This window comes from Haliaeetus leucocephalus, unplaced genomic scaffold (assembly GCF_000737465.1).
Source record: "Haliaeetus leucocephalus isolate CR32 unplaced genomic scaffold, Haliaeetus_leucocephalus-4.0 Scaffold173, whole genome shotgun sequence".
Taxonomy (NCBI): domain Eukaryota; kingdom Metazoa; phylum Chordata; class Aves; order Accipitriformes; family Accipitridae; genus Haliaeetus; species Haliaeetus leucocephalus.
The window spans coordinates 6,915,846-6,926,871 of NW_010972609.1; the positions used below are offsets into that span (position 1 = coordinate 6,915,846).

The 11,026-nt window shown below is 39.9% G+C and overlaps 1 protein-coding gene across 1 annotated transcript; it reads left to right on the top strand.

Moving 5' to 3' along the window:
* The first annotated feature begins 1,785 nt into the window (after nucleotides 1–1,785).
* On the top strand, nucleotides 1,786–8,711 carry DEPDC7 (DEP domain containing 7). Its single transcript, XM_010563908.1, has 8 exons — nucleotides 1,786–2,207; nucleotides 4,218–4,345; nucleotides 5,261–5,450; nucleotides 6,264–6,478; nucleotides 7,545–7,687; nucleotides 7,892–8,017; nucleotides 8,118–8,196; nucleotides 8,384–8,711. The coding sequence occupies exons 1-8, from the start codon at nucleotides 1,786–1,788 to the stop codon at nucleotides 8,596–8,598; spliced, it is 1,518 nt and encodes a 505-aa protein (XP_010562210.1). The 3' UTR covers nucleotides 8,599–8,711.
* The last annotated feature ends 2,315 nt before the right edge of the window (nucleotides 8,712–11,026 follow it).

Genomic DNA, 11,026 nt, shown 5'->3' on the forward strand with positions numbered 1-11,026 from the left:
CTTAACTTTGAAAAACCTTGTAACCTTAATGCCACACTTAATACCACTTCCCCCCAAAAAAGATTTTGGGGGCTGTGTGTGGAAGGAAGAGGTGATAAAGCAGTAGTTAATAGTAGAATTATTGCAGGTAGTATGTGTTGATACTTATTTTAGCAACAGAAAACAGCGTTGGTGTATGTTTGGTGGTGTTGGGTTTGGTGGGTTTTTTTCTTTCCAAACAGGCTAGCCAGCTATCAAAATGTAGGGCTGGAAGGAAATGCTGTGTTTTGTTTTGTTTGTTCTGCCTACCTGAAGGCGTCATCAGGTTAAAGTATCAGCAAGTGCGTGCCTTGTCAGTCTTGTACTTTTAAAGGTTTGGGAACTGGAGATTCTGGAAGGTTTCTACCTAGTCTGGTTCAAAGCCTTGTAGTAAAAAACTTTTTCCCTGATAGAAATATTTTCAGAAAGCAGGTGTCTATTTGATAATGGCTCTGAAGATAACCATTGCTGTCCTTAATAACAGTGTTGGTGCATTCCACTGCTATCGTGTTGCCTGCTTTTTTTTCTTTTTCTTTAGTCTTTATTGTCCCCCTAACTTCTCCCCTGCCCCTGCTCTCCCTGCCAACTTGCTAATTTCTGAGCTCTCTGGCAGATGGAGATCAGCTGGAAATTCTGGTGCCCAAATTGGAATACAGTTCTCTAATGCCACTTCAGACTGAACAGAAAAAATACCTCCTGCATCTTTGTGGAAAATGTTCATGGTAATATGTTCCAGAATGAGTTGCATGTTGGGTTGTTTTTTTTTTTTTTTCAAACACTGCATCACACTGTTAATTCATTTGGTTTGAGGTCTGTCATAACCCCAGATGGCTTTCTGTAGGATTGCTGCCAACTCCTCATTCCACATTTTGTCCTTCAGCTTTTGATTTCTCTCCTCTTCTGCTTTCTCTCTTAATAAATTATTCATCTGATTTACTGAGAAACACGTATTCTAATTCTAGCCTCTCTGGTGGCTGCAACTCTTCCCAGTTAGGTGCCACCTGCAAACTTTATAAGTATATTCTGTATTTTTAAGTCCTTGTGGAGGCTGAGTCTAGCCGCTGGTCAAACTGTTAGTTGCTAGCATGCTATTCTTAATCAGATTGGTAAATGAGTAATAGTTCAGTGGTTTTATTGGGGGAGGAAAGACTGGTTGGCTCAAGGAAGTGGCACTGAGTACACAGCTTAAATCTCAGCTGGAGCTGTGGTGATAGAAGGCTGTTCTGTGGGATAAGTGTTGAGTGAGTGGTGTCTCAAGAGAATTCTTGATCTTGTTAGTGATATGCTAAGCACTGATACTAGGTAGCTTGTGTGTTTGCACAGTCCTGTAGGAAAAAAGGTTCTGTTGTGTCTCTTCATTCCTGCTTCCCTCTTCTCTGCCGAGCTGTATAGTTTTGTCAGTGTTAGTAGAGGAACTGGGGAGTTACAAGTACATAGAGCTAGTTCTTGGTTGTGGGAACATGTGTGCTTAGGAGTAGGTTCTGCAAGTGTAACCATTAGGTGATGGAGGAGCATGCAAAAGGATAGTGTCAAAGTGACAGGCTGAAAAACAGAAACTCCTGGTTGCAAAGCTTCAGGCTAATGTAGTGAGAGCAACGACCACAGTGAGATACACTGGTACAATGCAGACAGACTTGCTAAGAAAGTAACAAAATGTTAATGCATAAGCAACCTAAGCCAAACAGGAAGTCTCAAAGATTTTTAAATCCTCGCAAGAGTCATGAAAGCTAGTAGCCAGAAAGGGGGCAGTTCTTTTCTAATTGCAGCATGAATTCAGTCTTTATGCTTTCTCTGTTCTTAGGCTTTAGCTTGGCACAGAAACCATTTGGAGCAACGTACGTCTGGAGCAGCATTATCAATGCACTTCAAACTCAAGTGGAAGTGAAAAAGCGTCGCCAAAACCTGAAGTGCTATCATGACTGTTTTATTGGTTCAGATGCGGTGGATGTTGTCTTTGCCCATCTTCTACAGAACAAGTATTTTGGGGATGTTGATATTTCCCGTGCTAAAATAGTGCGTGTATGTCAAGCGCTGATGGATTACAAAGTATTTGAGGCTGTTTCAACTAGGGTCTTTGGAAAAGACAAACGGTCTGTATTTGAAGACAGTAGCAGTAGCCTCTACAGATTCACAAATGTCTCAAACCAAATGGAACTTGATAAAGATTACCAGCAGTGTACACCACAAAGGTTAGTATGTGGAATGTGAAGATAAGAGATTTTTTACAGTAGGAAAATGTTATGTATTCTGGGGGAGAGAAGGGAAAGCTTTTGCACAATTACAGGACCTGGGGGGAGGGGGAAGTAGATACTATACAGATGTTTGTGGGTGGAAGATAGGTAGGAAACAGCAATTTGAAGTGAGTAAATCATTCAGCCTGTGTAGTTACTTGTTTTCTGTGTCTGTTATCACATTGCCTTGGGGGAGGGGGGTGGGAGGGTAGAAATTAAGTGCATTACAGATACTGATCTGTCGGGCTCTAAACCAGTATAACCAACTGGAATTCAGGTGCACCAAATAGGCTAATGCAATGGAGTAATCTTTAGTCACTGCACACCTAGCTCTGGTATAAGCCAGTAATCCATCCAGGTTTTAAGTAAAAAACGGGTAAAAAATTGTTTCCTTCTTTCATCATCTTAGCTTCACTACGCTTCAAATTTAGCTTTTTGAAACGTGTTCAGCTGTTTCTTCATGCATGTATGACTTGTTCCTAGGCTAAGTAGCAGGCTGTTATGCTATTGCATGCCATCGCAGAACCAGAGGGAAGTGCAATGGTGAGGTTTTGTTTCCCTGTTTCTTTAGGAGTGGGCAAAGAAAACTGTGGTACTAACTAAACCACCACAAAACAGAACACACTGCTATGTAGATGACACTTCGCCAAATAACTTCCCTTAAACAGTTTTTGTCAAGTGTTTGTCTCTGAACGTATTCTGACATATTCTTACAAGAAGCTACATTCTTGTAGTTTTTGCAATATTTTTAGCAATACGTACTTTTGACAACTGCAAATAGTATTGACCTAAAAAAAACCCAAAACCTCGTGTGATAGATGTGTTCATAAGAGTAGCAGGTGTGAACCTCAGCGCGTCAACCCAACTGATCAGAAAATGCTAGAAGCAGAGATAAAAAATGGATAGTTCCTTGGTCCTGCATCTGCTTCCTCTTCCCCTCCCTCCCCCCTGACTAGCTCGTGTTCTGTGCTAAAGCAAGCTGTCCCAAGTCTTTACCTGGAAAGAGGAGAATTCGTGAGAAATTAAAAACTCTGTAATCAAATGTGGTATTTAAAAATATATTAATCACAAGGGCTGTTAAAGGAAGACTTAGAATATATTGGACAAACAGTCATGAAACAAGATTATTCGTGTTCTATTAGCATAGAATGAAAGTGTTTTTCTTCTGGGCAGGGCACAGGTCCATTGGTTTACATTTCTTCATTTAGTGAAAGGAACAGATCTATTGATACATACAACTTGCCCGTACATAGCAAAGACAGTGGACGTCAAAAGAATTTTGCAGTGCCCTAAAACAAAGAAGCTACAGAAATTGAAATTAAACAAACATGCTTGGAGGAATAGTAATTTTGTGGCTGAAGTTGTTATGCTATCTACTCGATAGCATATGAAAGCAGTTATGAGAAGAACCAACTAATTCACAGAAGTGGGTGACAGGTTTCTGAAGCCTTCAGTTAGTAGATGGCATGAACAAGCTGCATAACTTTAGGAATAGTGTTGCTACAGAGCAACCACCTTCTAGATTTTTCAAGAACAGCTCTTAATTTTTGTCCTCACTTCGCCATCAGGAATAATGTCTTAAAACTCTGGAGGGTTTGAAGGGGCAATTTTGTTTGGGATTTTTTAAAGTAATTTCCCCTCCTTAATCATTTCCTCTTCTTGGATTTTCTCTGTGGTAATGGAGGTAGCCTGCTGATGCCGGCTGTGACAAGTTCAAAGAGAGAAACTATACACTTGTATGCAAATGTTGCACACAAATAATTCTTTAAGGTATCATACATTGTCCCGTGCGACCTGGACATAGAAAGTATGGGGCATGGGAGAGGGGGAGAAGATTATATAAATATTTATATAGAGAAAACATTTTTTTAATCTTGGGCAGTTATCCTTATCTATATGTTACATGATATATTTGGTTATCCATATATATGGATATAAATATATATAAAAATTGGTTTTTAATCTCAGACATGAGAAGAGCATGTTGTTTCACTCTACTGTCAAACCAGAAAGCTTGGAGGATCTCTGGGAAAACCTGAGTTTAAAGCCTGCAAATACCCCTCAAGTAAACATCTCTGATAGTTTGTCCCGTCGTGGTAAGCCAAATAATGTCTCAGTCATTTGTTTGTGGGAGAAGGAGGATAATAACTGTAGCACTGGAAAGGCTTATGCCTGTCAGATTGGAGAGGGAGTCAAACTGACTCTCATAGTATTTTGTTTTCAAAACCATGTCATAACAAAGGCAAATTATATTTGTTGCGGGCTTGCTTTTTACCTTCTTATTTCATCAGACAGAACCCATTATCTCTAGTTGAAATAAATCAGTGTTGAATTTTGTGGAGAAGAATACACAATTGTATAGAGCTTGATTTGAGTTAGGAACGTTCTTCATAATATTCAAGTACCTGCACTACTTCTGTGCTTGACTTAATCACGGCCAATAGGCTACTGTTAGCTAAAACTGTTCCCTAGCTTTTTAACTGTCTATCGGCACCATCCGGCACACCTTCAGTATTGTGTGAAACTGTTCTTGACAATTCATATCTTCTCTGATCTCAGACTAAACCATGATCTAATGCATTTTTTCCTTTGGTTAAAAGTGCTTACGCACCCTAGAAACTCTCAAAACTCAAGCCAGGTCACAGTTGTGGAAGCTGTGATAAGGATGGTGTCACTGTTACCCTTTTTTTTTTTTTTAAATCCCTTATCTAGAACAAAGATTGCTTGCAAATTAGAGCACAAAGAATGTAAGGCACTTCAGACTTATCCAAAAAGCAGTTCTTCAACACTTGTAGTTAACTCAACAAATGGCTAATTCTTGCCTTTTGTGGTGATAAAAGGCACTTGAAGCTGATAAGGCCCACAGTTTCTGCTACTGTAAATCTTTATTTTGGTAAAATTAATCTGTTACGTTAGGACTGATGGGAGGAAGGGGAGTTGTCTTTTTTTCATAATCTCTCTTTTTGCCCGTGCTGAGTCTCCATGTGCTTTGTGTATTCCACCCTTCACAGTTATTAATGAAGTATGGCAAGAACAAACAATTGCTCGTCTGCTGCAGCTTGTAGACCTTCCGCTCCTTGAGTCTTTACTTGAGCATCAACAGATCAGACCTCAGCTTCCACAACCAGGGAAGGGAACTGGATATGTCATCACAAGTAACTACCTAGACAGAGAGATTCTTAAGGCTTTCAGTGACTCACAGTAAGTATTCATCACTCACCTCTGCAACTTTGAAAAACTTCCTGCTTTCATAGGAATGTAAAGCACAATTGATCTTTGGGTAAAAATGTAGTAGTCTCCAGTACTGCAGAAAGGATGTGAGTAGGTACTTTTCTCCCTGTTAGACTTTACTGGAAAAATTGGTAAATAACAATTGCTAAGCTCTAAACCAGAAGCAGCTGAGACAATTTCTGCTGAACACTGGAAGAGTTTTTGAATGCAATGATAGTATTTGATAGTATTCAGAGGGGAAATTGTTTGCTGCACTGAGGGAAGAATAGAGCATTTTGCTATCATCTTGAAATTTTTTCCTTAAAAAAATTACTTGTGAGGGAATAGTTGAGTCTCTCCTATTATATTAAAAAAGCCAAGAACGCTGAGCCTGAAACTGTATATAAATACAGTTAAAAACATAGTCTGAAAAACTTTCACCAATCTGAATCAGATCAAGGTTCATGTTTCTGTTTATCTAGCAGTAATTATGTCCTTGTCTAACAGTAGAGGACATCACTAACTTTAGGTTTAACTGCTTGTGACTGTTTACCTGTGTGGATTACTAACTCTTCATCTTGATTAAATACATAACAAAGAGGTATATGGCTATCATCTACCTGAGTGTGTCAAGAAAAAGTTTCTTTTTGTGTGTGTCGATTTCTAATGTATTCAAGTACCTACACATGCAGTTTTTGCTCTGATTGAGAAACCAGTCTACCTACTTTCTGTGAAAAACAATGCAACCAACTCTGAAAGGCATCAGTAAGTAATGCTACAAAGTTAAACCACTCTGTCTTCTAGAACAGACGAATGGCTCTCCGCAGCAATAGATTGCTTGGAATACCTTCCAGATCAGATGGTGGTAGATATTAGCAGGAACTTGCCTGATCAACCAGATAAAGCAGACACATGGAAACTACTGCTGTTTGAAAATATTGGTAGATACTATGGCCAAAAAAAGGAGCCACTTTTAAGCCATGCATCTGAAATTCATTCAGGAATTGCAGAACTATTAGGTAAGTAAAATAAAGCTGTGTTCCTAAGCTTATGTGAGCTATGTGCTGACAAACTGAGTATTTACTACAGAAGCCAAGCTTAAAGGTTGACTTCTGCAAGTTTTGTTTTTTTTTTTTAATTTCTAGTCATGAAGACTGTACTTTGAAATTTTGGTCCTGACTATATGCAGTTCTGTAGTTTTTGTTCAGGTCTATGTAGAATGGCTGTGAAACTGGAGTGCTATAATTTGATAGTAGTTGGTATCCATGGAAATTAAATACCCATAGGAAATTAAATACAAATATGGCCTAATATTAAATATTTAGGCCATAAGAACTAAACTTAAAGCTGTGTGGGTGCTTTGTACCCCATTCACAACTCTCCCTTCTTTTCCACAGAAATGTGTGTTTCTTAAATTTTATGTTTAGACAGCATTTTAGAAAGCTTTTGATGTTTTAGTCCTCAATTAACATCTTCTCATTCCTGTTCTTATTTTTCATCCTTCTCTGCTTTGATTATTCTTCTTATTCCACGTTGGTGGGAATATTTTGCATTTATATCCAATTCCTCCTCCTACCTGATAAAAGGAGGAAACTAGTACAACCTACTTCATTTAAATAATTCACACATCCAAAATGGGTATTCTGCATGGTAAGGCCAATTAAAACTTAGCGAAGCTCTACAAAATGGTTTGCAATTAATTCGTCAAGCTAGCCCATTTATCTAGGACATATCCCTCATTTCTTGGCAGATCTTTATTTCCACAACAAGAGGTCATTCATTTTCTTGACAGAACCCTTTTCATTTTTCAGTATTTTGCATTCCATTCAAGATGGCTGAACTGTAATTGAACTTAATTGAAAGTGAGCTTTCTTAAATATCAGGCTAAAAGCCTGGGTGTTGGCTCTTCTCAGATTGTATGCAAACAGCTCTCATGAGACTGTGAGAAATTTTTGTGAGAATGAATTGCTTTGCTTGACCAGTTCTGTTTAGAGAGATGAACGTCTGTTCGGTGGCTAATTTAAGTGTTTTATTGTAACATTTATTTAAATAAATATGACAATAGATACCTTTATCTCTCCCCAGTGAATGGGAAGATGGAGCAATCTTTAGAAGCTGTTCAACTCTATTTGAAACTTCTAGACAGCCAGGTCAGGGAGGAGTTCAGAAGGCTACTGTACTTCATGGCTGTTGCAGCACATAATTCTGAGCTCAAACTACAGAAGGAGGTAAATGTGTATACTTAACTGTTACATGTTGCTTTACACTTACTGAAATCTAGATGTCCCAGACACTGGTCAGAAAACACATTTGTAGCTTAAAATATGTGACTACAGAAAAAGCAATTTACTCTAGAAGAACAAAGGTGATGCCCTTCTTAAAGGGCAAGACTAATTCTCCTCTTCTGGTCATTACTTCATATTATTCTTTAGAGTGACAACAGGATGGTTGTGAAAAGAACATTCTCTAAAGCTATTATCAACAATAAAACCTTATCCAGAGGGAAAACTGACCTCCTGATCTTGTTCCTTGTGGATCACCAAAAAGATGTGTTAAAGGTAAGAGCTAGAAAATGACCAGGTTTTTGTTATCTTGTATGCTTATGCAGAATTGTCTTTTTCTAAGCTGCTGTTTCACTGTCTTCTCTTTCTATTCAAGATCCCAGGGACACTGCATAAAATGGTCAGCAATAAACTGATGGCTTTGCAGAAAGGCCAAGATCCTAGTAAGATAACAGGTAACAGTTTAAACTGAAGTTTTTACGCGTGTCATGCACCCAAATAAGAAACAGAAGGGACTGAGATGATGCAAAAAGACTTGCTGTAACAATGACTAATTTGACTCTAAAGGAGGATGGGTCTGTAGATTCTCGAGGACGGTTGAGTGTGGTGTTAACTGTCTGAATGTCTCCTGTTCCCTTTTAGGCTATACCTTTTGCCAAAAACTTGATGAAAGAGAGTATCGCTCCAATACAGAGAAGACCACAAAAGATGAGCTGTTATCTCTATTGAAAGCTATTGATGAAGATTCAAAGCTCTCTGACAAAGAGAGAAAGAGACTGCTAGATCAGTTTCATAGTAGTAATCCAAGTATTTTTATGCAGTATTTTGGAGACAGAGTTACTAATATGTGTGTGTGACTTTAAATATAAATTACTTTCTATACTCCAGCATTGAAAACACTAATATATTTGTAAATCTTTTGTATTCATGTATCTAATAAAATTATTTTGTGGAAATGGATGGAATGTATACAATTATTACCCAAGCCAACAGTACCCAGGTTTAGCCTATACGTAGTTTAGCTTTGCTCGTTCTTAATTGCTGTAAGGCCAAAATAATCCTTCCTTGTCCTTACCTAAAGCCAAGTCTATTGACTCCCTCTATTCAAGTATCAAAATTACTGAGATGGGAAGCGCCTCTCCACGAAGGACATCTCTCTGCCTTCTTTTGCCCCAGCACTGAATTTTATGCTGAACAGCTTTTTCTAATTGGCCTTGCATTATGTGACTGTCATGTAGTATTTATCTTTGACTTGCTGTGTAATGGACAGGGCTGAAAAACATCTTATGCTTGATATTCCACAGCTTTTCTTCAAGCTTGCCAGCTAACTATGTTGTGTATGTGTATGACAAGTTATTGTGCTGTTTTAAGCTAAAATGGCACCATATTGAGCAATTGCCAGGGATGATGACTGACACTTTCCCAGCTGAATCCTACTCTGTACCTTGAACTCCCATTGACTCTCCTAGGATGGTAAAGATATTCTGGATTTTTAAGTCAGTCTGGCTTAGGTTGCCACAGAATGTACTCTTTATGGCTAGTTATCTTCATCCTTGCAGTGTTTTGCTCTGTGTGAGAGAGTCTTATTGATGTCACCAGCTGTAATTAGAAAAGAGCTGGAACAAATGAAAGGCCTTTGGCTTTTCTTATGGCTGTATATTTTATCTGTGTCTAGTCTACAGTGAAAATCCCAAGCTGTACAACACAGGCAATTGCAAGCAGGAAAATACATAGCATGATTAGAGATCTAATTTTGACTCTTGTGGAGTTATCTTTGGGTCGATGCCAGCAAAACTTCATTACAGTTACTGTTGCAAGAAATCACAAATTTTGTTCCATACGCAGTGCCGGTAGAGCTCTGTTCTCTTTTATTTGGGGAAAAAAAGCTAGTTTAATTGGGATCAAAGGTAATTTTTTTAATCATGAAAACAAAGTAGTAATAACTGTTACATGCACTTGTGGAGAGCTGTTTTTAAAAACACAATCCTATTTGAGATACTACTGTGTCATGTATCACTAAGTAACTCTTCAGTCATTAGTGGTGTCTGTTGCCACTGGTTATTGCTTCTCCAGAGTACTTTCTCTGAAAGTGAGATGATGACTTGGTGTGCGATGGGACAATGTGTTACTGTATTCTGGTGGGGGATGGAAGACAAATGTCTAAGAGGCTTATTCTAGTCAGCTAGAAAGGACTTCTAAAAGATAATCAGTTCTTGAAAACTAATACTATGGGGGAAAGTGTAACCCTTTTTTTGTAGTTATTTTTTTGTAGTTCTTAGTTTTAACCAAAAGGTGTTGATTATAAATGCACTTTCTCAGAAAGAGTGGCTTAACTCACACTTTAAAATGTGGGGGTGGAAAGGCAGCTAGTTTCTTGTTCTTAGAATTTCTGATCATATTTTCCTTATGTTACTTGTGGTGTTGCATCGGTTGCCTCTTCAGCAGAAGTCTATTCCCTTTCTAACGCCTGATTCGATGTGCTGTAACATTACTGTTAGGAGGATGAGATTTCTATCTCGAAAATGAGTTCCTGCCTGTGGGCAGTGCCTGCTGGAGTATGAGTTCTGAATTACAGATATCGCTGCATTGTGAGTCACTGGTTGGCTTTGGTGCCAAGCTTGCTTTCAGGCTACCGAAAAGCAGTCTGCAGAGAAGAACCAGGGGCAAGAGAGACTCGGCAGCGTTCGCTGATAGGTACGAGGCAGGGCCGGCGTGGCCTTTCCTCTACGTAGGTGTGATACAGCTCGCCTGACGGTACCCAAGACTTTTAAGTTTGATGGAAGGGGCCGATGGTCACAGCGTGAGCTGGGTAGGGTGTCTGTAAGGGAATACACCCCAGCAAGTCAGCAACAAAAAGCCATGGCTTCTTTCGGTGGCTGCTGGGTGGATTTAATCTAAATAAGCGCAGTGTGATGGGGCAGACACCTCTTTATCTGTGCGGAGGCTACGGGAGGGCAGCTTCTGCCTTGGCCCAGCTGTGCTGGCTGTAGGGACCTGCTCCTCGCTTGGTTTCGCAGAGGCACCCCCCGCCCCCCCAAAAGCCGCGGTGAACCATCTCGTTGAGGATCGTTCCTACACCCTTGGTACCGAAGAGAGCGGTGCCCCGTCCCCGCCCCTCTCGCCCCACTTTGGGAGGAAAAAAAAACCCCCCAAAACCCCCAATCCGTGCCGAGAGGGGCGGCGGGGGCTCCTCGCCCCGCCCCGGCGCGGGGGGAGCCGTTCCTCGCCGCTCGGCAGCTGCTGCGGCCCGCCCCTGCGCTGGGGCTGCGCCTCCGGCCCAGCCTC